The sequence below is a fragment of the Euleptes europaea genome, chromosome 19, assembly GCF_029931775.1.
Source record: "Euleptes europaea isolate rEulEur1 chromosome 19, rEulEur1.hap1, whole genome shotgun sequence".
Lineage (NCBI taxonomy): Eukaryota > Metazoa > Chordata > Lepidosauria > Squamata > Sphaerodactylidae > Euleptes > Euleptes europaea.
Window position 1 is genome coordinate 20,942,165 of NC_079330.1, and position 27,894 is coordinate 20,970,058.

The following is a 27,894-nucleotide window of genomic DNA, read 5'->3' on the forward strand; positions in this document are numbered from 1 at the left end:
CAATAACCACATCTTAAGCACATGATGAGAGGGAGGGCATCTTGGCCATCTTCTGGGCATGGAGTAGGGGTCATTGGGGGTGTGGGGGGGAGGAAGTTGTGAATTTCCTGCATTGTGCAGGGGGTTGGACTAGATGACCCTGGTGGTCCCTTCCAACTCTACGATTCTATGATTCTATGAAACATGCATGCAGAGAAAACTGAGATGAAGCCATCATGCGTACAGGTTAGCTAATGTCCTGGAGACTTCAACGTGTTGCCCAAGAATGAGCCCCAACACCTGAATCTCCAGGCCAAAACCCAAAACCTGGCAACCCTATTTACTTGTTTTAACCACAGGGACTGTCCACGCAAGAAATGTATTTTTCAAAAAAACCCAAAGACTTTCCCCAGATGGATTCAGTTTGACAAGGAATTATAAATCACATGGAGCAGACTTTAAAATTCTAATGGTATATGTGTATATTTTTCTTGTTTGGCCATTGATGCATGGGAGGTTTTGCCTTGGATTTGCCACTCTCTAGATGCACATTTTCCCATCTGAATTCTCAAAACTCTGCCAGTGGCGGGGGGGGGGGGGCTTGTTTTTGAGTTCTGAGAATTCGGATGGTGAAAATGTGCATCTAGAGAGCGGCAAATCCGAGGCAAAACCTCCCATGCATAAATGGCCTTTGTTAAAAAACAAACTAGTTTGCCACAAAAAAATTATAATCAATAATGTAACACGTGAACCTGGTCAACAGTTATCACAGAGGTGCGTTCATCGGGTAACTGCAATTGGTTGCAATTCCCTGTGGAGTGCACAATGCAGTGCCGTGCTCACTGATGGCGCAATTATATTAAAATAGCTTCTCTCACCATTCCCAACACATTGCGCAGCTTTAGAAGCGGGTTCCAATCCTACCATTACCTCAGGGCAATAATTTCCACAGAGGGCTGCCTAAATAAATAAAAACCTTACTTGGATCTTGAAACCAAACCTTTAAATGCCAAGGTACCTACGTGGAAATCCATATTGCTTCAATAACTTCTTTTTGGAGAGGACTTTCATGGCCTGAAGGGGGAAGAAAGAGGAAAGGGGTGGGTGGAGGAGAAGTGTTTATAAAAGCCAGATAAGCGTCAAGCTTAGGGTCGCCAACCTCCAAGTAGCACCTGGAGATCTCTTGCTATTACAATTGATCGCCTGGAGTTGTCATCCCAGGAGATCTCCAGGTACCACCTGGAGGCTGGCAACCCTAGTAGCCTGTGAGGCCTACTGCTGCTGCCACTGAAGAGCAGGGTGGCTGACCCCAATCAAAGTAGCCCAGGACAGCAGGCAGACGGCCCCAAATCCTTGTCACTGCCTGGGGGTAGGTGAGTGGTCCCAAGCCCACCCACAGGGCAGTGGGCCCTTAGCAACTGACCAAGGACACCAAACTTCGGTGCTGGGCCTGATCCCAGCATGGAGAGAACGCGATCTCATCATGTCCTGTCTTGAAAGTCCAACCAGGCTTGTCAAAAATTATGCCTTTCGTCATCTCTGGTCCATTTATTTATTTTGGATACTGATACCCTGCTTTTCTGCCCAACGGAGACTCAAAGCGACTTACAACACCATTCTCCTATCATCCGTTTTTACCCTCACAATAACCTCATGAGGTTGGTTGGGCTGAGAAAGAGAGTGACTAGTGAAGAGCCCGATAACTGGGTCACAACACTAGCCCAGGGTCACCCAGTGAACGTCCATGCTAGAACAGGGATTTGAACCTGGATCTCCCAGATTATAGTCCAACACAGTAACCAACATTACAGTATGCTGGCAGTAGATGATATGCAAGGAATGGGAAGAGAAGCAGTAAAGGTTTTACCTCTTTTTAAATTCATTTCAGAGACTATTCACATGTCACATATGACTGGAATACAGGGTTGCCAGGTCCCTCTTTGCCACTGGTGGGAGGTTTTTGGGGCAGAGCCTGAGGAGGGTGGGGTTTGGAGAGGGGAGGGACTTCAATGCCATAGAGTCCAATGGCCAAAGCGGCCATTTTCTCCAGGGGAACTGATCTCTAACAGCTGGAGATCAGCTGTAATAGCAGATCTCCAGCTAGTACCGGGAGGTTGGAAAGAAAATAGGCACCACTGTACTAGTATCGTGCAGGTTAGGAAATCAGTACAGGAGCGAGAAATTTTAACAAAGTGCAAAAAGAGTTATCAAAATGCTACTAATACACTAAACAACAACAATATTGTACAACTTAAATTCACTGTACATGACGCAATAGTCCATGAAGCAAATATGAAGTGATGCAATGGACTTATCCAAAGGAGTCATGTGAAACTCTCAAAAAAGTCTCTGATAGAGTACATTCGCCATTGCTGACAATGTAATTCAAGATGTAGTTCTTTTGAAGTGATGCCAAAAATCACGGTGATTTTGTACAATATCGTTGTTGTTTAATGTATTCGTAGCATTTTGATAAATCTTTTTGCGCTTGGTTAAAATTTCTCGCTCCTGTACCGAGTACCTGGAGGTTGGCAACCGTACTGGAACAAGTGTTGTGTGCTAGTCGTTTCCCTTTTATCGTGTGTGGCCTACCAATATTTGTGGATTTATTTGCAAGGGTGTCCATGCCAAACAGCTCTATGTTTGAGCTGGCAGCTTCAGGCCCAGAAGTAATATTCCCTTATATTACGGGAGATTGTTTTTCTACAGGAAGATAAAAAGAACATGAGCGGAAACCAGCAGACTGTTTTTTTTTGGGGGGGGGGAACCCCAGAATTGTTCCGGAGTGCTAGGATTAGACTGGCTTTGGGTAATTGGCAGGGCACCACAATTGTATGAAACGTTCTCCGACAGCTCGCGTCAAGGTGTATTATTATTACACGATTCCACAAAGCGGCAATAAGGAGAACATGGAATTTATCTCGGCTTCAGAAGCTGCCTGCCAATTACAAAAGTGTGGGGGAAGCTAACCGACCATTAGCTAATTATGCTATTTGGAGCCATTCCTCTTAAAATAACCATCACTTAATTCCACATGGATCGAGACATTCTGGAAGACCTCTCGCTGTTTCACTGTGGTCAGTTGGGTTGCAGGTCCTCAGCATCTCGGCTCACACACGGTTGTTGACCTCCCGGGGGCATCTGGAGATCTCCTGCTATTCCAATTGATCTCCCTGGACTAGATGACCCTGGTGGTCCAACTCTATGATTCCGTGATGCTATGACCTTGCACAAGTCACTTAACCTACCTTCCAGGGTTGTTGTGAGGATAAAGAGGAGAGACCATGTACACCACCCACAATGCCTTTTTGGAAGATGAAAACAAAAAATATAATTCAACGTATCATTGCACAAAGACTTGTTCTGAAGACTCATTCCAATGTATAGGAGGCGTTGCCTGTGCCCACCCACCTCCCTGCAATGTCAATTGTCCTGCTTAATCCCTAGGAAACGTAACGCACACCACAGCGCAAGAGCAGTCTGCTCCTTCGGAGGAGAGACGCCTCCCAGAACAGCGGGTCTTTGTAACTGCGAGGGGAAGGCGGTTCTGTTTCACTGGCACATGATTGAAACAAAGGCAGAGGCAGAGGTGGGAGAGACAGCTCGTTCCCTGGATGACAAAGGCGATCGGAGGAATCACCCACCCAGCTCAGTCATGCGGGCCCGGAGGAAAAGGTGCTTACGTAATATTGGTCATCGCTCTCGTTGTAGGCCAGCTTCACAACACCGTAAGAGCCCTGGAAATAAACACACAGAGGAATTGCAGTATCAGTCGAGACATTCCAGGCGTTGGCTGACGGTTGGGAACGGCATGTATGATCAACACAAAGACCCCAAAGTCGTCAGAGGGGGTGACGGCGAGTGAAACAGCCATGCATAAAAAACCTCAGAAGAAGACTGGAAGATGATCCATCGTGAACTCCAAACTATGTTAAGAACTAATTTGGGGCTACAAACCAAATGCATGTTGTTAAGCATGATTCCACCTCAAATTGACAACTCACAGAAAGAACGTTATCAGTATGCAATTTCAGCTGCTAGAATTATCTTTGCCAGAAACTGGAAACTTTCAAATATACCAAAAATGTCAGAGTGGAAGGACAAAAGTTATGAATTTGCTTTAACGGCCAAGCTTACAAATCAAGTAAACATGAAACCTTCTGATTTATTCCAAGATAGATGGAAGCTGTTCTATCAATATTATTGATTTCATTATGTTTATCTTAAAATGTTATTAGAGCTTATAGTCTTAAATCATAATGTAAATATCCACTTGCAATTTTACATATATAGGTATGTCTCATTGTGTTATGGCCCAGGCTAGCCTGATCTCGTCAGATCTCAGAAGCTAAGCAGGGTCAGCCCTGGTTAGTATTTGGATGGGAGACCACCAAGGAAGACCAGGGTTGCTGTGCAGAGGAAGGCACTGGCAAACCACCTCTGTTGGTCTCTTGCCATGAAAACCCCAAAAAGGGTCACCATAAGTCGGCTGCGACTTGACGGCACTTTACACACACACACACACACACACACACACACATTGTGTTATTATGTTTACTACAACCCAATTTGGTTACAACTGAGTTTGTGCATTGAGAAGAGAAGAGAAGAGAAGAGAAGAGAAGAGAAGAGAAGAGAAGAGAAGAGAAGAGAAGAGGACATCTGATATTAATTTTAATCGGTAGTTTTTAATGAGTTTACCACAACATATTCTGGGTGCCAAGGAAGGAAGAAAAAAAAGAAGAAATTTTGAATGTATTGTATAAAACTCATTTTTACCTTTTCCTAATTTCCCCCCTCCCCCTTTCCTTTCCTTTTTGAAATCTTTTATAAAATAAAAAAAATCTAAAACAAGAAGTCAAATCACACCTCCCCTTTTCCTCCTTTGGTGAGTGTCAGATGAGGAGGGGCGGTTCAGGGTACACACAACCCTTCTCCAAAGGGATATACTGAAAAATCAGGACAGTCCCTCGTAAGGAGGGGGCGAAGGACAGCGGGCAGCCAAAACAACCCCCCTAGTCCCCCAAGAGCTGAAGCCTGCTTCGCACAGAAACAAGTGCTGATGAAGGCTGATTATAGAAACAGGTGAAGGTCAGTCCATGGAAACTTTGCAGCTTTCTTCATAAAAGCTCAAGAGAGCCCAGGCAGAACATGTCTCATAAGAATTCATCAGTGGTTAGAAAAAAAAACAGGCTCCAGGGCCATTAACTTCAGCAAGGGGTTCATCCTCAGCACGGCACAAACCTTCAGCCAAGGTCATCGTTTCCCTCCCGGCGTGGCGCAGTGGTTAAGAGCGGTGGTTTGGAGCAGCGTCTGGTCTGGAGAAGCGGGTTGGATTCCCCGCTCCTCCACAGGAGCGGCGGAGGCTAATCTGGTGAACTGGATTTGTTTCCCCGCTCCTCCACGTAAAGCCGGCTGGGTGACCTTGGGCAAGTCACATTCTCTCAGCCTCACCCACCTCACAGGGTGTCTGTTGTGGGGAGGGGAAGGGAAGGTGACTGTAAGCTGGTTTGATTCTTCTTAAGTGGTAGAGAAAGTCGGCATATAGAAACCAACTTCTTTTTCTTCTTGCCACGAGGAAAACTGACCTTTGAGATTCTCACACCTTAATTTCAGCCACCCTCCTTGCCTGTCTTCCTGATACACAGGCAAAGGATGCCACTTCTAGATTCTTATGTTCTTAAGAGGCACGATTCACTAAGATTCTTTAAATTCATCATGATCCATGTAGAGAGGCCTTTTTTCCTAACTCTGTCCATGAAGGGCTAAACGAAACCAAACCAAAAGCCCAGCGCTCGGATTCCTGTCACGCAGAGCCCAGGTGCTTACAGCTCGGAAAATTTGCACATGTGTATATTTTGATATACACAATAATTATCTCCTTGGCAAGAGGCTGGCTGTAGCACAGACTCGCCTCACGCCAGCTGCTCCGCTTGCTGTGCCCGCTTGCTTACTCACCCAGCATCCTTTACCTGTTCTCCAGAACTCTTTTGGTTCAGATTCAGGAATCATTCCAAACCATGGTTGTATACTTAGTTTGCAAATCACCGCACTGGTTTTCCTTGCCAAACGCTGGTTGCTTTGCCTTTGTTCTAGAGCAGTGGTTCCCAACTGGGGGTCCATGGACCCCCAGGGGTCCGCGAGAATTAAATTAAGGTCCGCGAAACAAAGTTATAACCCCATAATAAATTAATATTTTCAATTACAAGTTCTCTATTATAAAAATATATTCAAATATTCTAAGTTTAATGTTTAACTAACAGTTATGATTAAAGTTTATTTTCAAATTCTCTGAATTCTTATTTTGAACCTTGGGGTCCCTGCACTGAACAAAAAAGTCCTAGTGGTCCCTGGTCAAAAAAAGGTTGGGAACCACTGTTCTAGAGCCAGGGAGGGCACTGCTGTGGAACGAGCCGGGATTAAGCCACATTCACGCATCGTGGAAAACCACAGTTAACACTAACAGGGGTTAACTTCAAGCCACAGTCGCTGGTTCGATGGACCCGAACTAACTGTAGTTATCAGAGAGGCTTGAGATCAAATAATTACTAATAGGTGTTTTATGCATGGCTGTTTGGGTCTTTGTTTTGATTATGCATGCCATTTCCGACCGTCAGAGGTCACCTCGCTCTCCCCGTACGTTTCCCCACCTTTTGCCCGCGTTTTCGGAGACCTGATTTATCTTAAATTTGAAAACGCGGGCAAAAGGCGGGGAAATGCAGGGGGAGAGGGAGGTGACCTACAACTGTCGGAAACGTAATGCATAATCAAAAAAAACACCTGAAGTCATCAGAGGGGTGACGGCGAGGGAAACAGCCATGCATACAAGGCCATAGCCAGTTTATCATGTTTGTAACTGTCTGGAACGAGAAAATAAGACGCAAGATTTACCTATTTGCTTTTGATGGATTGTTGTAAATGATTTGCATTCTTGTGTACGAATTTTTCTGTTTTTCTTTTGCATGGTATATATGTGTGTGTGTGTGTGTGTGTGTGTACATTTTTCCTTTTCTCTGTGTACATGTAATTATAAGCAACAATACATGTATTTTTTTTAAAAACATTTAATAGGGTAGCAAGATGGCCAAGAGCACCAAGAAAGTTGGCATTGTGGGTAAATATGGTACCCGATATGGAGCTTCCCTGAGGAAGATGGTGAAGAAGATTGAAATTAGCCAGCATGCCAAATATACCTGCTCCTTCTGTGGCAAGACCAAAATGAAGAGGAAAGCTGTGGGTATCTGGCATTGTGGATCTTGCATGAAAACAGTGGCTGGTGGTGCTTGGACATAACAACACTACTTCAGCGATGACAATGAAATCTGCCATCCGAAGACTAGAGGAGTTAAAAGACCAGTAGAAACCTCTTCTAACGCTGTCTTATGTTCCTCTTCCAGTTTCTCAATCCATTGTTGTTGTTGTTTGTCAATTAAAGATGGTTGCGGGGGGGGGGGGGAAACCCCGTTTAATTAAACCCCCATTCTGCAAGACATGCGAACAGAGTCGCTCTCCTTCTCTCTTCCTCTGACCTACAGGTCTTGAGTCGTACCAATCAATCCTGACTAGGAATAAGAGGAAGAGAGGAAGAATTAAAGCCAGAGAAGGAAGGCTAGAACTGAGTTTATATGAAGCGCACAGTGCTTGATGGAGGGGAATTCAATTTGATGCTATCTTATTCCTAACACATCTGTTACTAAAAAACCTTTTTTTAAAAGGGGGGAGGATGGACCAACCTGCCCTCTCAAATGCAAAAGGCATACCCTTTTTGGAAGTTGAATCCACAGCCTTCTACAACACCTCCGCTAGGCAAGAACAGACTCCTCAAGGGTACCATCTGCAGGCTGGCACCAATCCAGAAACAAAGGTGTTGGGGCTGCTTGCCCATTCAGGATTTTAAATACCTTTCCATTACTCCCTAGGTAGCTTTTCATGCAGGATGGGATTAAATCACACTGCATTTGTATGGAAATAAGGGCTTAACCAGGTCTGATGGTGAAGGATTGCCTCTTGCGCTCTGATCAGCAGCATTAAAGGCTTCCGCTGGCCTTGATGTTGTATTTGGGCAAGAGATAACCCAGGAAGAAAGGACAATTATTATCTGCCAACGAAGGGGAAACTTCAGTAATGTTTATGCATGTAAAATCTTGGCAACCTGCTTTTTTTACCATCCCACCCCAGAGGAATGAAGGTGACTTCAATCAGCATAACAACAAAAGTATGTGAAAACCTGATTAAAAATTGCACAGCCCTGACAAAGCCCCGTAATGAGACAGGAGAAATATAAAACAAGCCATGAAGTCTTACGGCAGCCCAGTAGGGTTTTCAAGGCAAAAGACTAACAGAGGTGGTTTGCCATTGACTTCCTCTGCATAAGGGGTAGTTTATTGTCTGTTATTTCGAATGCCCTCTGAGAGAACAAGTTTGTCACCTGAACTTTACAAGCAAGGGAGATCTCCTCTGGGAGGGAGCTCTATAATCCAGGTACTCAAGCTCATGTAGGTATCCAGCACACATCTGATGTTGGAAGGCTATGGGGCAGATAATCTAAGTGGGCAGACACGTTTGTATGGGAGACAATGAAACTTAATGAGAGCCAGCGTGGTATAGTGGTCAAGACTGGTGGTTTGGAGAAGTAGACTCTGATCTGGAGAGCCAGGTTTGATTCTCCACTCCTCCACATGAGCAGCGGAGGCTAATCTGGAGAACTGGATTTGTTTCCTCACGCCTACATATGAAGCCAGCTGAGTAACCTTGGGCTAGTCTCAGCTCTCTCAGCCCCACCTATCTCACAGGGTGTCTGTTTTAGGGAGGGGAAGGGAAGGTGATTGTAAGCTGGTTTGATTCTTCCTTAAGTGGTAGAGGAAGTCAGCATATAAAAACCAACTCTTCATCATCTTCTTCTTAAAGGTCTCTTGGTATAGGAGAAATTGACTGGTGTTTAGGGATTTCATGGCTCAAGCCAGCAAACTGAACTGGGCTTTGGAAACTAGCGATGCCAGCCAGAAGTGTGTTCCAGCACGCCAACATTAGAAACAATACCACCATAAAACATTAGCTCATCCGCAAGTAAATGAAGTTGCCCTAAAAGTCCATACTAGGAGAATAAAGTCAGCAAATGGCACTTTGAAACTCTGCGGTCTTACATGTCCTCCTACAGACACAGGAGAAAGAAGCAGATTCTCAACACCCTTGGCAGATCAATCCGGAGCATATGAGCAACCAGTGAGAAAGCCTTGGAACAAGCCACCAAAGACAGAACTTCCCAGTGGGAGGGAAGAAACCAGTAGGAGGAACAGAGCTGGCGGAAAGTTCTTTTGAAGGTCAAAATCAGCATCTGAAATTGAGCCCAATGGAGGAAAATGTCGGCAGCCAAATGCAACCATTCCAAAACAAGTGCGTTGTTATGGAAATGATTTACTGCAGTCAAAAGACAGCCCACTGTATCCTGAACTAACTGAAGTTTCCATGTTGTCTTCAAGGATAAGCCCCACATGAAGCACACTGCAGTAATCTAGCCTCAGAGTTACACAGCATAGTTTAACATGGCTAGATCGGCATATTCTAGGAGGTAAGCTAATCTCCAAACCTGATGTAATCGGAAAAGGGCGCTTTCAGCAACATTATTGATCTGTTGCTGAAGCTAAAGCCAAAAGCACCCCACAGCTCTTGACGCAGTCGGCCAGAGAGAGAGGTAACCCATCCAAAACAGGCAACACAATGCCCTCTGAAACCAGACCAAAAAAGGTTCTATGTTTGTTTGACAAGCTTATCTTTCTATCTGCGGGGAGGAGGGGTTAAAGCAAGGAACATTCAATCATACCCCACCTGCATTTAAAGGTGGTATAGTCCAGAAAGGGTTGTACCACGAAGTTCTCCTAAATGTTGACTTGAGTGTAAAATTTGGAATTTGAGAATCCACATAGCTACATAACTGGGCTATCTCAAACTTTTATCCTCGAGCAAAAACCTTTTGTGATTAAGAATCCCCAAAAGATTAGCATCCGAATTCCCAAGTGGAAAAGAAGAAGAGCCCATTTAAGATCCTACCAGGGATGCAGGCAGGCAGGCACGGCTGAACTCTCTGACTTTTGGTAAATTAGAGCATCATTTATGGACACATACCTTTCCTATTTCGCTTTTCAGCTTGTATTGGTTCAACTGCACGCAATCCTGAAACAGACAAAAAAAAGTCATGAATTTTATTTGGGAACAGCAGCAAAAGTTGTAAAAGCAGCTGATACTGTTTCATTCCCCAGTGAGCTCTTTCAAGGGAAGGCAGGAGAAAATTAAAAACACTTCCCCATATAAAGAAGCCTCACTCATTGATAAGGTGAGTTCAACGGCGGATGAGTTCGCATAGTTACGACTGTCACAATCCCACCTGGAGTGTGTGTGTTCTCACATGCATGTTGCATGTTTGCCGGCATGTAATAGCGTATTTTCACATTGTTACCACCACCCCAAGATATAAAACCCAGCCTCTCACGTAACTGGCACCTTGGAGAACCCTGGTAATGCTGCCTCTGAGCACGTACAAAGGGCACAGCTTCCAACTACTTTAGCTCCCTCCCACAGGCGTGTGCTTAGCATGTAGGAGTAATCTAAAGAATATGGGTCTACAGCATGTGTGTGTGTGTCTCTCTCCCCCATCAGATTTTTATGATGCCCATTCATCTCCTCCTTTGGCAGGTAGGGTTGCCAGCTCCAGGTTGGGAAATATCTGGAGATTTTAGGGGTGGAGCCTGAGGAGGGTGGGGTCTGGGGAGGGGAGGGACTTCAATGCCATGGAGTCAAATTGCCAAAGCAGCCATTTTCTCCAGGGGAACTGATCTTTGTCACCTGGAGATCAGTTGTCATAGCGGGAGATCTCCGGCCACCACCTGGAGGCTGGCAACCCTACAAATGGGCTTCCCCTGCCCCTGCTGAAACCCTGTTGTCCCTGACTATCCTTCTCTTGTGGAAATAAACAGTTTGCCATGGTTTCAGGATCCTCAATCATAGAATCACAGAGTTGGAAGGGACCACCAGGGTCATCTAGTCCAACCCCCTGCGCAATGCAGGAAATTCACAACTAACTCCCACACACACACCCAGTGACCCCTACTCCATGCCCAGAAGATGGCCAAGATGCCTTCTTCAGGTCACAGAATCAGCGCTGCTGACAGATGGCCATCTAGCCTCTGTTTAAAAACCTCCAGGGAAGTAGCACTTACCACCTCCCGAGGAAGCCTGTTCCACTGAGGAACCACTCATAACAACATTGTCAAATTAGGACCAGGGAGACCCCAGTTCAACTCAACCATGAAGCTTGTTGGGTGACCTTGGGCCTGTTACTCTCTCTCTCAGCTAACCTACCTCATAGGGTTGCCTGTGAGGGGAAAACAGAAGAGCAGAGACCTCATGTATCCCACCCTGAGCTTCTTGGAGGAAGAGTGAGATAGAAATGATAGAACAGACTGAAAGCTGATATTTAGTGGAGAAGTAGAATCATAGAATCATAGAGTTGGAAAGTACCACCAGGGTCATCTAGTCTAACCCCCTGCACAATGCAGGACATTCACAACTACCTCCCCCCACCACACCCCCAGTGACCAGAAGATGGCCAAGATGCCATCCCTCTCATCATCTGCCTAAGGTCACAAAATCAGCATTGCTGACAGATGGCCATCTAACCTCTTCTTAAAAACCTCCAGGGAAGGAGCACTTACCACCTCCTGAGGAAGCCTGTTCCACTGAGGAACTGCTCTAACTGTTAGAAAATTCTTCCTAATGTCAAGACGGAAACTCTTTTGATTTAATTTCAACCCGTTGGTTCTGGTCCGACCTCCTGGGGCAACAGAAAACAACTCGGCACCATCCTCTCTATGACAGCCTTTCAAGTACTTGAAGATGGTTATCATATCCTCTCTCAGTCTTCTCCTCTTCAGGCCAAAAATACCCATAAGTAAATCATACATCCCCTGGAAGTCCATGTTCGAAGCGTCCAATTATTTTTTTACATTCAAGTTTTCAGGCATGTAGAGGCCTGATTCAGATCAGAATGGGGGTTGTGTCCCCAACTTCACTGTTTTTCTACCCTGAAACACCTGGAGGAAGGCACTTTTATCTTTTTAAGTCATGAGTGCTGGGAACTTATTTTGTGGTATAGTGGTTAAGAACAGTGGATTCTAATCTGGAGAACCGGGTTTGATTCCCCTCCCCTCCACATGAGCGGCAGACTCTCAACTGGAGAACCAGATTCTTCTACCTCGCAAGGTGTCTGTTGTGGGGAGAGGAAGGGAAGGTGATTGTAAGCCAGTTTGATTCTCCTTAAAAGGTAGAAAAAATCACCATATAAAAACCAACTCTTCTTCTTCTTCTTCTTCTTCTTATTATTATTATTATTTAGCACATTTTAATTCTGCCCTTCCTTTAAGCAACTAAAGATTTCAGATGGTGCTCTCCCTGAAGTAGGTCAGCTTGCAATACAGAAAGGGAGAGGGGGAGAGAACGAAACTTGGTCCAGGATTATCCAGTAAACTTCCATGGCAGAGTGGACATTCGAACATGGGACTCCAAGATCCTACTGGGATGCTCTAACCACTACAGTATACCACAATTGTTTTTGGTACTCTTTTGCAGCAGAGGCTGCCAGGAGCCCATCTCCAAACAGCAGTAGATAAATCCTCTCCTGATCCTTTCTCGTGCAGAAAAGAGAACAAAACCTTTTCAGTCCGTAAGAACAAGAAGGGCCATCCCAGGAGCAAGACATGGGTTTACTCTGTTCCCTCCGCCTGTCGTTTCCACTCAATCTCCCTGTCAAGCATACCGCTGTGCTGGTCTCCCACAGCAAGGACTCAAATGAATTAAGCAAATTTTCCATTTAAAAATGGCCTGACAAGTACAGGGGCTGTCAATTTTTGACAGTGTTCTGGGGCCTGCCAAGCGCAACCAGGCAAAGGTTTCTCCCTGCCCTCAAGGAATTAAAATTTAGTCACCTTATCGTATGCTTAGCAACACAACAGTGCAGCATATATAACAGCCAAGAGTTGACTGGGCATTTTTTAAATTTACTTTTTATTGTTTGTCAGTTCTTTCCTTTCACTCCTGGGTCTACATCCTAGGATACCAATGGAAAACAGAACAGGGATGTTCAAATATTCTCGAAATCCAAATCCCTCCCCAGAGGTTTGAATTAGCTGCTCTTGTTTCCAAAATGAAACTGACCATCAGAACTGGGTGTGTTTGTTTTGCCACACTTTTTTTCTCCTACTTTACATGAGTATTGATAAAACACAGGAGAAAAGCAATCAGGATGTGGCCGTATGCATGCCAGAATTTTTGTGGGGCTTTCTAGCAATGTGCACAGAAGCATATGCATGCAGAGCACACCACCCCAAAAAATAATCTTGAGGCAATTACATGTACAATTACATCAGAACTCTTTTTTGTGCAACGTTCTACGGCTACGCACGCATACTCTTGAATCTTGGTAAAACACTGCACCCAAAATGTCTTCATCCCGCAGTACATCCCACATATGAAAACTGCTTTTAAAAAAACACTCTTGTATCAACATGGCAATTCACATTGGTAAAAACGAGGGAGAAAAAATGTACATGAACTCAACAAATCAAGAACTGCAACAAACTGCACAAGCTCGAATTTCAGAATTAATTTTAGAAATTCTCCTAACTGAACCAGAGTAGGATACAGCAGATAGAGAACTTCTGGAATAAATGAAACGGAGGAAAACCCCTCATTACTTGCTGGACACATTTTTTAGTGTTACCTCAACCGAAGGCAGGATCGGCACTCAACCAAGAAGATGCTGAAATACCAGCTTTAATTTCTTTTTAAATTAAAAAGTCAGTTTCACTCCAGAAAGAAAGAAAGAAAGAAAGAAAGAAAGAAAGAAAGAAAGAAAGAAAGAAAGAAAGAAAGAAAGAAAGAAAGAAAGAAAGAAAGAAAGAAAGAAAGAAAGAAAGAAAGAAAGAAAGAAAGAAAGAAAGAAAGAAAGAAAGAAAGGGAATTAAAAGGAACTAGTCGACTGGCAATAGATTGCTATAATGTTATTGTGCTATAGCGATCTAGCAAAACATTTTAAAAAACAAAAAACCCCACACTAGCCCTTGTTTAGTGTAGGTGATGGTGGTCATGTGATATTGAGGCAAGGAGAATAGCACCAATGTGGGCAAGATCTTCAAAAGAAGAAGAACAGTTGGTTTTGATATCTCACTTTTCTCTACCTTTAAGAAGTCTCAAAGCAGTTGACAATCGCCTTCCCCTCCCCTCCCCACAACAGATACCTTGTGAGGTAGGTGGGGCTGAAAGAGTTCTGAGAGAGCTGTGACTGGCCTAAGGTCACCCAGCAGGCTTCATGTGGAGGAGCGAGGAAACCAATCCGGTTCACCAGATTAGCATCCACCACTCACGTGGAGGAGTGGGGAATCGAACCCGGTTCACCAGATTAGAGTCCACTGCTATATACGATGCTGGCTCATCTTCTCATCCAGATGGCACGCAAATGCTCTTTGACGGGGATCTTCCCAAATGACTTGCTATGGCACCCTAAAAACCTCCCACCAGTGGTGAAGGGGGACCTGGTAACCCTAGTGAGGGGCCGCCTCGGCTGGCTTTCAGGGTGGATAACAGCTCTCAAGGAGTCGGAGCCAGCCTGTGGGCCTTATGTTTGACACCCCTGTTTTAGCACCTTCTTTCCAAGCTCAAGTACTTGCTTCTTTCAGCACCTATGAATCAGTGTCAGTTCAATAACATCAGTTCTCTTGAAGTTCAGATGCAGTTACCTGCTTGGCATAAACATCTTCCCCCAATCAATAACATCTTATTTCAGTTAGCACTTCATCTCTCCCCCATCCTTTTAACTATCTGCCTGGTTCAGAGCCGTAAGAGTTCAAGGTTTGTTTTGTTTTCAGGATCACTTAAGCTTATTATTTTTTTTATCTATATATGCAAGGATATATATATTCTGCTTGCTGCTGGGCACAGAAAACTGTGATTAAGTTGGCTTTCCAGAGGGTTTTGTTGTTTCCCCGCTACTGGTGCAGCTGCAGATCAAGCGAAGCAGCAAGCAGGAGCCAGCGTGGTGTAGTGGTTAAGAGCGGTGGTTTGGAGCGGTGGAGTCTGATCTGGAGAACCGGGTTTGATTTCCCACCCCTCCACATGAGCGGCGGATGCTAATCTGGTGAACTGGGTTGGTTTTCCCGCTCCTACGCATGAAGCCAGCTGGGTGACCTTGGGCTAGTCACAGCTCTCTCAGCCCCACCTACCTCACAGGGTGTCTGTTGTGGGGAGGGGAAGGGAAGGTGATTGTAAGCTGGTTTGAGTCTCCCTTAAGTGGTAGAGAAAGTCGGCATATAAAAACCAACTCTTCTTCCTCTTCTTCTTCTGGCTTTCACACAGCAGGTTTCCCTGCAGTTTTCCTGCCCCAGTCCCCCAGAAGCGGACACCACCCCCTTCCCTGGGCCACCAGGGCTTTTGACATTTTTGTTGTTGTTGTTAATCAGCGCTAGAATATGTCTCTAGCCTCTAGAGATTTGCCTTTTCCCTTATATCTCTGCAAGGAAAGGAGCTAGAAACTAATTTTTCTAAAAAAAGAGAGATGAGAATTTAGAGAACTGACCACACCTGTTGTTACAACGGTATATCGCTTTATCAATATTCTACTGCCCCATGGCCCAGAGTTGTAAGCTGAAGTAATGCAGTCAAATCTCTGCTCACGACCTAAGTTCGATCCCAACAGAAGTCGGGTTCAGGTCGCGGGCTCAAGGTTGACTCAGCTTTCCATCCTTCCAAGGTTGGTAAAATGAGTATTCAGCTGGGGGTAAAGGGAAGATGACTGGGGAAGGCAGTGGCAAACCACCCAGTAAACAAAGTCTGCCTAGTAAATGTCAGGATGTGATGTCACCCCATGGGTCAGGAATGACCCGGTGCTTGCACCTTTATCTTTTTAGTGCTGTTTTTCCCACCCACACAGCATCCAGGCTTTATACTACGATCTTTCCCAAAAGGTTAGAGCAAAGCAGATTTGAGACAGATCAGAGTCTTGAAGCAAAGGGTGGAAAACATTGAACGCCAGACAGACCTTGGAAAATCACCATTTTTCCGAGTACCTGATAAATCTAGATACTTGGTCTCACCTGCAGCTTATTTTTATCATCTTGAGTCTATTAACTGCAGGAAGGCCTTTACCCTTGCCAGATGCCAGGCCCTTCCATCAACTGTTTTAGAAGGGAAATATAAGAAGATCCCTAGATCAGAGAGGTTATGTCCGTGTGGAACAGGGGACATTGAAACCATCGAGCATACACTGATATGTTGCCCATTCGACCACAAAGTTAGATCAAAGCTTATTTCCCCCCTACTTGGTAAATTTCCTGATGAGTTAGTTGAGTTTTTGGCAAAGAAGCTCCTTTTAGGAGAAGACCCTCAGCTTATGCTCCAAACTGCCAAGTTCTGCGCTGTTGCCATTAAAATACGCAGAGCTTTATTAGAGAATGATTGTTAGAATATTTCACAATTTTATTAATCGTAATGTGATAGTTTTAACCAGGGGTTGCTTTGATTGACCTTACACCTTTATCTGTACGGGCAGTCTGTGATTCTGCGGTGCGAAACTATTGTGTCTGGAAATTTTGATGTGTTGGCACGTGATTGGTCAGTCAACCGTATTAATAAACTTGACTTGACTTGAGACAGATCAGAGAAACACCTGGAGTTGCACAAATGTACCATGATACTGTGAAAAGCAGGGGGAAAATGCTTCTCAAAAGCGTTTAACTTGGGGCAGATAACCCATGCAGAGACTGCCCGAGTCCCACAAAAAAGCCATTGTGTGCAATGGAACTGGTCTGAGACTTTTTACTCCTTTCTCCTTCAGCATGAAGACCAAAAGAGGCTTTGGGGGGTCCATATTTTCACTGGCAGTAAAAAATCAGAGGAGGAGAGCAGCTAAGGTAAGGGGGCTGGCCAAAGCCGTGCAGCAGGAGTTAAAACAGACCTTTCACCTGTTCCCTCCCGGGGGTTAGAGAGTCAATGGCCACAGCCAATGCTATCTGCCCTCCAGCCATGGCTCAGTGGAAACGATGCCCCAGTGTAGTGTAGTGGTTAAGAGCGGTGGCTTGGAGTGGTGGACTCTCATCTGGAGAACCAGTGATTCCCCATTCCTCCACATGAGTGGCGGGCGCTAATCTGGTGAACCAGGTTGGTTTCCCCACTTCTCCATATGAAGCCAGCTGGGTGACCTTGGGCTAGTCACAGCTCTTTTCGAGCTCTCTCAGCCTCACCTACCTCATGGGGTGTCTGTTGTGGGGAGGGGAAGGGAAGGTGTTTGTAAGCCGGTTTGATTCTCCCTTAAGTGGTAGAGAAAGTCGGCATATAAAACCCAACTCCTCCTCCTCTTCTTCTTCCTGCTTCCTTGGGCAGTGGTTTGGAGCAGTGGAGTCTGATCTAGAGAGCCAGGTTTGATTTCCCACTCCTCCATATGAGCGGTGGAGGCTAATCTGTTGAACTGGATTTGTTTCCCCATTCCTACACATGAAGCCAGCTGGGTGACCTTGGGCTAGTCACACTCTCTCAGCCCCACCTACCTCACAGGGTGTCTGTTGTGGGGAGGGGAAGGGAAGGTGATTGTAAGCCAGTTTGAGTCTCCCTTAAGTGGGAGAGAAAGTCAGCATATAAAAACTAACTCTTCTTCTTCTTCTCCTCCTCCTCCTCCTCCTCCTCCTCCCAATTAGTTGCCAACCACGTCCTTGGGAGCATTGTAATACTGCTCAAATCTGCTGACGCAGAATGCCGCCTCCGTTCGGCAGCACGACCAGCAACCGCCCATCCAGCTAGACTCCTGACTCGACTGCACCCTGTCTGAACACAAGCCAGCCGAGAGCAGGCATTGATTGGTTTAATTATTTTTTTGTCCTTTGCAACGACCAGAACTTAAACATGCTTAATGGTTTGCAGCCACCGTGAGATGTATATGCTGCCTCTGGGGCTGACAGTGATGGATGATGCGGGCTGATCATGCTGAAGCAAGAGGCGTCGCTCTTAAAGGTGTGCAGATGCCTCCGAAACTGCCCGGGGGTTCAGTATTAACACAGTCTCCAGAGGGGTAATTAATTCCTGCCCTAAAGAGTGGGTGGCCAAACATTCCTCATTAGGGAAGAACTAAAGCCAGTCCATTTTTCCCCCCTGAACAGCAAGCCTGTAAGTCTAGGCAGGTTGGAGCCAGCGTGGTGGTTAAGAGCGGTGGTTTGGAGTGGTGGGCTCTGATCTGGAGAACCGGGTTTGATTCCCCGCTCCTCCACAAGAGCGGTGGAAACTAATCTGGAAAATTGGATTTGTTTCCTCACTTCTACACACGAAGCCTGCTTGGTGACCTGGGGCTAGTCACACTCTCTCAGCCCCACCTACCTCACAGGGTGTCTGTTGTGGGGAGGGGAAGGGACAGTGATGGTAAGCTGGTTTGATTCTTCCTTAAGTGGTAGAGAAAGTCGGCATATAAAAACCAACTCTTCTCCTCCCCCTCCTCCTCCCCCTCCTCTTTGCAACTTTTCTGCCTGCATCTAAAGTGCTGTTAAGTCTCAGCTGATTCATGGCAACCCCACTGGGCAGGGGTGCCGAACTCAATTGTTACAAGGGACCGATAAGACGTGAATGTCACTTGGGAAGGCTGGACCATACCTCGCCAGCACAGATTGGAAGGGGAGAGGAGGCTGCTGCCTCGGCTGGCAAGCCCGCAGATCGGGATTCGGGGAGGAAATGGTGAGTATATGAGGAGGATGGCTTAACTCCAGTGCCCCCCAGCCTTTTTGAGCCTGTGGGCACCTTTGGAATTCTGACATAGGGTGGTGGGCACCCTCCAAAGCCGCAGAAGAAGAGCATTCATTCTTGCCAAAGTAAAAGCTCTTCTGAGTTTTGGCATTGTCAGGCGATAGAAATATTTTGGCGGTTGCATCGGAAGGGCAATATCCAAAAAGGAAGCCACGCATACCCTACGAGCCCTAACAAATGTACTTTTAGAGTCCAGTTCCTTTACTCGCATTTTGATTAGCCTAATTATTTCTTTGGTCTCTGTAGTCTTTACCATGTCATTTGTAATTCCTAGACATTTCCTTTTCTTTTCCAATAATCTCATTGGCTAATGTGAGCATCTGCCTGTATAATAGGGTTGCCAGCTCCGGGTTGGGAAATACCTGGAGGTTTTGTGGGCAGAGCCTGAGGAGGGCAGGGTTTGGGGAGGGGAGGGACTTCAATTGCCAAAGCAGCCATTTTCTCCAGGTGAACTGATCTCTATCGGTTGGAGATCAGTTGTAATACCAGGAGATCACCAGCTAGTACCTGGAGGTTAGTACAAAAGAATCACCAGTACTGTATTAGAAGGTACTGTGCATTTATAGCACTACCTGGAGGTTGGCAACCCTACTGTACAAGCCCAAGTAAAGTAGGCCCCCACAGATTTTAAGATCTTAACTTTCCAAAGGAATGTTTTTATCCATGTCTTAGCTTCCATTGATGATTCACCCAATTCACCTCTCAGCACGATGCCTGAGACACGTCTAGGAGTGGACCATCCCTGGTGAAGACACTTTTTGCAGCCAAATCAGATGCGATGGCTCCGTTAGCCTGTAAATGATAAATGGCACACATGCCAAGCCGCGACTCAGATCAAAGCAACATGAGAAGGGGAAGAGGAGATTTAACCCTTCAAGTTTTACTCAGCGTAGCTAATCGAAATAGAGCTTCCTGCAAGGTAATAAAGGGAAAAGATTGTTTTTTTAAAAAAACCTTTAAACTGTAACACTGTGCAGACAAGCAAACCAAACTTGGCTTAGAGGAATAAACCTAGGGTTGCATTTGCCAACACCAGGTTTGAAAATTCCTGTAGATTTGGGTGGGTGGAGCCTGTGGAGGGCAGAATTTGGGGAGGGCAGGGACCTCAGAGGGGTGCAATGCCATAGAGTCCACCCTCCAAAGCAGCCATTTTCTCCAGGGGAACTGATCCTTGATGTCTGGAGATCAGCTGTAATTGCAGATCTCCAGGCCACACCTGGAGGTTGGCAACCTTAATTAAATCACCTCTTCCTTTCCTGCATGGCCCTGACCTGAATTGTGGCTGTTCGTGCAATTTACTTTTTATAAACGGAGAGACAGCCATGTTGCTCATCTGTTTGGGCCCTTTCATAGGAATGTCCACCTATTTAAATACAGGCCTTTCCAACCTATCTTAAAAAGGTAGTCCCCTGTGCAAGCACCGGGTCATTAATGACCCATGGGGTGATGCCACATCCTGACGTTTCCTAGGCATACTATGTTTATGGGGTGGTTTGCCATTGCCTTCCCCCGTAGTCTACACTTTACCCCCAGCAAGCTGGGTACTCATTTTACCGATCTCGGAAGGATGGAAGGCTGAGTCAACCTTGAGCCGGACACCTGAATCCGACTTCCGTTGGGATCGAATTCAGGTTGTGAGCAGAGCTTGGGCTGCAGTACTGCAGCTTACCACTTTGCTAGGCTTAAAAAAAAAACCCTGCAGTATCTCCTCTGCTTTTATCTAGGGATTTTTCTAATTTGTTCCCAACTGTGACAAAAATGAGCGCTGTGATTTGCTATTTTATCTGACCATGTCTGTTTTTAGCTTATCTTATAGCTATGGTGATTATAGCTAACAGCTAATTGCCTGATTTGTAGAGGTTTTATTTTTGGACAGATGGTCATTTTGCCGTATTATCATCTTAATTGGTAGCATGAACTACTTTGACAGAGAGGCGAGGTGTGTATGCTTTAAAATAAACACATTTGGCCCTGTGGTGGGGAAAGGGGAGGCTTAATATAGATTGGGGATCCAGTGCTGGGGAAGGGGAATCTCACACTTTCACCCCTGCACTGTTGCCCACCCCCAGGCACCTTTTTTGCTCCAAGGAGGGGGGAAACACAGGGACCTGTATTGGGCCTGCCTTTTCCTTACAGAGTTTCAAGTAGCATTTTCAATTGGGGAACTATCATAAGAGGAGGGCAAGGGGATTGCTGCCCTGAGCCATACAACACCCCTCCACACACGCAAACTGCTTTTTAGGACTCAAAACACACATTACCCATTCCAGACCCAGAACTACAATAAATAGGGTTGCCAACCTCCAGGTACTAGCTAGAGATCTCCTGCTATTACAACTGATCTCCAGCCGATAGAGATCAGTTCACCTGGAGAAAATGGCCGCTTTGGCAATTGGACTCTATGGCATTGAAGTCCCTCCCCTCCCTATACCCCACCCCTTGTAGGCTTCACCCCAAAAACCTCTTGCCGGTGGCAAAGAGGGACCTGGCAACCCTAGCAATAGAGTATGTAAGTTGACCCTAAGAGGTGGAAATATGGCTTAGGAAACCCCAGGTTCAAGTCTTGCTTCTGCCATGACCTCTCTCACAGTTAGGGTTGCCAGGTCCCTCGTCACCACCAACGAGAGGTTTTTGGGGCAGAGTTTGGGGAGGGGAGGGACTTCGATGCCATAGAATCCAATTGGCAAAGCGGCCATTTTCTCCAGTTGAACTGATCTCTATCGGCTGGAGATCAGTTGTAATAGCGGGAGATCTACAGCTAGTGCCTGGAGGTTGGCAACCCTATCTGGACTCCCTTGAACCATCTGGCTGACCACTGTTGAAAACGGGATAGATCACGATGGGTAGCCATGTTAGTCTGTCTGTAGCAGTAGAAAAGAGCAAGAGTCCAGTAGCACCTTAAAGACTAGCACCTTTTCTCCAGGTGAACTGAACTCTGTCGGCTGGAGATCAGTTGTAATAGAAGGCGATCTCTAGCTACTACTTGGAGGTTAGCAACCCTACTCACAGTTCAGTCCTAGTCAGAGCCACACCCTTCTAAGCTAGCATTGTCAGGCGCTGCCTGGTAGCCAGCAGAAAGCAAAGAGGTGGGACAACTGGAAGTGACATCAGCCCTGCCCCCCAAATACAAAAAAATGGCCAGCGGGCTAAAAGCATAACAACCCTTCTGGGGGAAACCCAGATGTGACTTCAGTCCTTTCTAGGAATCGCCAAAAACGCTATGGTTTCACCATAGCGTTTCCAGCAATTCATAGAGAAGTGTGACGTCACATCTGGGTTTCCCGCAGAAGGGATGTTATGCCATCAGCGTGATGGCCATTTTTTATTTTATTTTAGGGGCAGGGGATCTCCACACCCAAGGGGGCTTGGCAGCCCTAAACCCACTAACTTTAATGAACTTAGAAGGGTATACCTCTGTTTAGGATTGTCAATGGACTTCAGCAAACTTGATTTACCAATCCCCTCATTAATACCCCCATCCCCATTCCTCAAAGCTGTTTTTCCTACTTGGGTTTACTTCTGGTTCCAGAGGTTAGCTGAAAAGAAGAGCAGGGTTTTTTTGGGGGGGGGGGGTACTGACTGGAAGAAAAGAGCATAGCTTTGAAAAGGTTAATTTTTAAAATATTGAGTCCCATATTTCTTTGCTTAAGAAGAGGTTCTTTTAAAAGAAAATCTGTTCCACAAGGCTAGCGATTTGTCCAATCAATAGGGATCCTTTTCACAAACCAAAGCTTTAGCCGACAAATTGAATCAATTAACGTATTAACGTCTGCAGACCTGTGGGGAAGTCTACCATGGCTATTCGCCAGCGTCGACAGGCTATTTTTAAAAGAGGCACAAATCCAGGGATTGGGTCCTGGAACAAACCAACTCTGTCACTATATCCACTCAGGAAACACTCTGTTACAAGAGCTAATAACCCCCATTATCCATACCATCAGGGGCAGATTCACCTACTCACCCTCCATTATCGTAGATAATTTCGCTTTACTCTTCTCTGGTTAGACCTTACCTAGAGTATTGTATTCAGTTTTGGGCACCACAATTTAAGAAAGATGTAGACAAGCTGGAATGTGTCCAGAGGAGGGCAACAAAGATGGTGAGGGGTCTGGAGACCAAGTCCTATGAGGAAAGGTTGAAGGAGCTGGGTATGTTTAGCCTGAAGAGGAGAAGACTGAGAGGGGATATGATAACCATCTTCAAGTACTTGAAGGGCTGTCATATGGAGGAGGGTGCCGAGTTGTTTTCTGTTGCCCCAGAAGGTCGGACCAGAACCAATGGGTTGAAATTAAATCAAAAGAGTTTCTGTCTAGACATTAGGAAGAATTTTCTAACAGAGCGTTTCCTCAGTGGAACAGGCTTCCTCGGGAGGTGGTAAGCGCTCCTTCCCTGGAGGTTTTTAAGCAGAGGCTAGATGGCCATCTGTCAGCAATGCTGATTCCATGACCTTAGGCAGTTCATGAGAGGGAGGGCATCTTGGCCACCTTCTGGGCATGGAGTAGGGGTCACTGGGGGTGTGTGGGGGAGGTAGATGTGAAATTCCTGCATTGCGCAGGGGGTTGGACTAGATGGCTCTGGTGGTCCCTTCCAACTGTATGATTCTATATGTCATCACTTGCCATTAATGCCCTGAACAGGGCAAAAAGGTGAGACACAAGAGAAAAAAATGGACACAAATCTGACTTCACGCATGGCTATATACAGAAACCAGTGGGAGAACATTTCAGTCTTTCAGGATGCTCTGCCCCTAAGTGCCACGACTTCAACAGAGACAGCAAAAGTGAGGGATCTGTCTGCAAATGTTAATCTACTCCATCGGGATTAATAAGGAGTCCGGTTTTCTTTCCCACTACACTGTTAAATTAAGAGCCCTGTGGCACAGAGTGGAAAGCTGCCGTACTGCGGTCAAAAGCTCTGCTCATGACCTGAGTTCCATCCCAACGGGAGTCGGTTTCAGGTAGCCGGCTCAGGGTCGACTCAGCCTTCCATCCTTCCGAAGTCGATAAATTTAGTACCCAGCTTGCTGGGGGTAAAGTGTAGACTATGGGGGAAGGCAATGGCAAACCACCCTGTAAACATAGGGCCAAAATGCATGGTGCTTTAGCCTCCTTTATTCCCTGTTTCATCCAGGATTCATCCAGGATCGAAAGCATGCGTTTCGCCGAACGTGCGTTTGATCCTGGCTGAATCCTGGCTGAAACAGGGAATAAAGGAGGCTAAAGCAACCATGCGTTTTCGCCCATAGTCTGCCTAGTAAACATCTGGAAGCAACATCGCCCCATGGGTCAGTATTGACCCGGTGCTTGCACAGGGGACTACCTTTACCTTTACCTACACTGTTAAATGAGCAGAGAATTGTCAGGAAGATAGCATTATTGGTAGGGATCGCTGTGGTGAATGGATTATCAACTTGTATTAGGGTTGCCAACCTCCAGGTGGTGGCTGGAGATCTCCTGCCGATAGAGATCAGTTCGCCTGGAGAAAATGGCCGCTTTGGCAACTGGACTCGATGGCATTGAAGTCCCTCCCCAAACCACGCCCTCCTCAGGCTCCGCCCCAAAAACCTCCCACCAGTGGTGAAAAGGGACCTGGCAACCCTATCTTGTACATGTTTGGTCTCTTACACTGAATGGTCTCTCTCCCTTTTTAGTTATTATTCAGTTCTCGTGTGTGTGTGTGTGTGTGTGTGTGTGTGTGTATGTGTGTGTGTGTCTGCAAACGGAGGATAATGCTTCATGCATCTAACAAAGTAACCCCTCATCCACAAAAGCTTATGCTGCAATAAACCCGTTAGCCATCACAGTGCAAAAAGCCACTTTGCCGATATTCTGGTGCTTCAAACCAGCTTTGAATCCTAAAAGGAGGACCATTGGGGAGAGAGAGAGAAAAAACCAGTTGGCACCGCAGTAGCAACAACCCACTCTTCGCCCACGTTAAATTTTAAACTCTTGTGTGCACCGCACTGGGAAACATCACCCACGTCGCCTGATAAAATAATCATGACCAAGCTGCTGCAGTAGAGAACTCCCCAAGAGCACACAACAACACAAATGCATACGGTGCCAGCTGCGTGGAGACGTTTAAAACAGAAAAAGACAGAGGACGAAAAGTGATGCCCGCTACGTGAACAGAGACAGAATGGGAGAGGGTTCTGCTGCAGTCTTTTCAGGTCTGCAGACCTGTGACTTGTTCAGGGCCGTGACAGAAGGAAGTACAGCAAATAGGGTTGCCAACCTCCAGGGACTAGCTGGAGATCTCCTGCTCTTACAACTGATCTCCAGCCGATGGAGATCGGTTCACCTGGAGAAAATGGCCGCTTTGGCCATTGGACTCTATGGCGTTGAAGTCCCTCCCCTCCCCAAACCCCGCCCTCTTCAGGCTTCGCCCCCCAAACCCTCCTGCCGGTAGCGAAGAGGAACCTGGCAACCCTAACGGTAAACCAGTAAGAAGATGTCTTGTACCTAGACCACTGGCTCATCTTGCCCCCACCCCTGTCCACCCTGAGAATCAAACTAGAGGTCAGAGAGGTCACAGATTTTGGCCAGTCTTTTAAAGACAGACACGTGGGGTCCTGCTTTGGATCACAGCTGCATGAGGAGAAGGAAGAGAAGGTTTAACCCTTCCATCCCTACAGAGTTTTGCTAATCCAAACCAGGATGTGCTGTTATGAGACAGTGCGGTGTATGGTTAGAATGCCAAAGCGGTCATTTTCTCCAGGTGAACTGATCTCTGTCGGCTGGAGATCACTTGTAATAGCAGGAGATCTCTAGCTAGTACCTGGAGGTTAGCAAACTGGTGAAATAGGCACAAGTACCAAATGCTAAGCTGAGGAAATAAATAGTACTAGGCTCTTGCAATGCAAACTAACATCTATTATACAAAACTGTGCAGTAAGTGAAAGTGTAAACTCTTACAAACGGAACAACAACATATACAATACAGCTCCAAAAGGCTGCTCAATGTTCTACAAGAATTATCGCAGAAGTGTTGTGATCAGTCAAAATTAACTTGAACTAATACATAAATTATCTCGAGAGCGAGCGCAAGACGAGAACGCGCCCCGGATGACCCTCGTGTTTTCGCTGCTGCGATAGCAGCTTCTTCAGTCATTCGTCTTGAATTTCATATGCAGTTGCTTCTTGGCTATAGAATAAAAATTCTCAAAAATTGGCTCTGCTCTCTCTGCACACTACTAAGGCTGTTTCCACATGGAAGGTTTGCTCCGGTTTCATGTCTACATTGACATGGAGTTTTGACAATACAGATCCTGATGGAACAATGTTCTGATTCATTATAAGGCAGATTCAAGAGTCTCTAGGAACAGAGCTGATCTCTGGACAAGACTAGCATCTCACAATAAAACTGATCCTCAAAATATTCCTCAAAGGCAAAAAGAGGAGCAATGATTTACAAGGAACAGGGATCAGAAAACAGAGTCTGCCCCAGACAGTTTCTCCTACAGATAGGACTGCCACCTCTTCGCCACCAGCGGGAGGTTTTGGGGGCAGAGCCTGAGGAGGTTGGGGTTTGGGAAGGGGAGGGACTTCAATGCCGGAGAGTCCAATTGCCAAAGCGGTCATTTTCTCCTGGCGAACTGATCTCTATCGGCTGGAGATCATTTGTAATAGCAGATCTCTAGCTAGTACCTGGAGGTTGGCAACCCTACCTACAGAGCCAGTTGGAATAGTGGTTAGAGTATCAGACTAAAAGGGGAAAAGCTCAGAGCCAACATGCATGTTACCATGTGTGTATAAGTCTTGGTATCCACGAAAGTTAACCTCCAAAATCCCAGTGGTCAGTTCTCATATACTGAAGCTAGATATACGTGGTAAATACATACATTGCCACCGTTCACACAACATAGGAACCATACATATTGGGAGGATTATAGGCAGCCCACACACCCACTACACAATGTTAGCAGGCTCTTGGTACGCATGATTTTAATGTCTGAAAGTATCTTTTTCGTTTGATATTTCTTTTCACAGTAACAGCATAGCACCATCAAAAGCAGACAGCCGGCAACCTTTCTATGATTATTACCTACGTGATAAGTAAACAATTAAAAAACCAAGAAATTAATTATTTATTACAAGAAAACGTTCAGTGAGATTTAAGATGTTTAAACGCTCAGGAAAAATGCTAGGAATTAGGGGGGGATTAAGTTCAGTCTATGCTGAGGCTTGGAGGATGAAATATGTTTTAGTGAGTTTTAAGATGTTTAAAAGTTTAGAATGAATGACAGAAGTTATGGTAATAGCCTTTTTAAAGTTCAGATCATGCTGAGGCTCGGAGTTTGAAATTCGTTTTCCCTTTTTCCCCTTTGTCGTTTCACTTTTTCTGCATCCCTTTATATAAAAAATAAAACGAACCAACGAAAAAACCTACCGCAGCATCAGAGATGGAGACTCGATGGGACTCTATTGTCGGCCTCCTCACGGTCCGCGGGGAGATGTGCGTGGAAGGCCCTGTGTCGTAAGGACCAAAGCCTTGGGGGTCGGGAGAAGTCAAGTAATTCCCCGTGGGCCTTTCTTGAAGGGAATACTTCCTACCGGAGAGCATGGGCCTCGTGTGGACTCTCTTGGGCGCTGTCAGTTCGTGGGCCCCGTCCCGTTCTTCAGACGATCCCAGTTCAATGCTGACCCCATTCCTTTGGTGGTTAGTAGCATTCTTCGAACGCACAGTTTCAGTCTCGTTCACCGTTTCCTGACCGTTTTGGGTCACGACGTCAGGGCCCACAGCAACATCAATAGCGGCTACTCTCTCGGCAAGTTCTGTCTGAGTGTCCTTACAATACATCTCCGGGCTTCTCCCTGCGGTGCTAGCCAGGGAATCTCCCATCCTCGACTCCTCTTTGCTTTTGGGGTTCCTCAAACGGCAACGCAGGCTGTTCGGCTTTCCCAGCTCATGGGAAGCATGTAGTGCAGAGACGCTGCCAGCTTGACTTTCTGGAAAGGATCACAAGAAGGAAAAGTTAAGCGATGGCATAGCTTCCGATTTCTCGGTTACTAGCCAATGTGTTTCATGCATATCCTACCCTTTCACTGTCAAAACTACTTCCAAGGACGCATCAGCGGACGCCTCTGG

The 27,894-nt window shown here is 45.9% G+C and overlaps 2 protein-coding genes across 2 annotated transcripts in view; one reads left to right on the forward strand and one right to left on the reverse strand.

The window, feature by feature from the left end:
- The window catches only part of CAMKK1 (calcium/calmodulin dependent protein kinase kinase 1), a 65,110-nt gene extending 37,462 nt beyond the window's left edge, over positions 1 to 27,648 (reverse strand). Inside the window, exons 1-4 of the mRNA XM_056865642.1 lie at positions 27,196 to 27,648; positions 10,102 to 10,149; positions 3,663 to 3,716; positions 1,002 to 1,053 (exon numbers count right to left, since the gene is read on the reverse strand). Of these exons, the coding sequence (XP_056721620.1) occupies positions 1,002 to 1,053; positions 3,663 to 3,716; positions 10,102 to 10,149; positions 27,196 to 27,648 (607 nt within the window). The remainder of the gene's footprint in view (positions 1 to 1,001; positions 1,054 to 3,662; positions 3,717 to 10,101; positions 10,150 to 27,195) is intronic.
- On the forward strand, positions 7,054 to 7,342 carry LOC130491837 (60S ribosomal protein L37a-like). Its single transcript, XM_056865643.1, is given in 2 exon segments — positions 7,054 to 7,269; positions 7,271 to 7,342. Coding segments are annotated over 2 exon segments (279 nt in total). The 5' UTR covers positions 7,054 to 7,059; the 3' UTR covers positions 7,340 to 7,342.
- Positions 27,649 to 27,894: the final 246 nt, after the last annotated feature.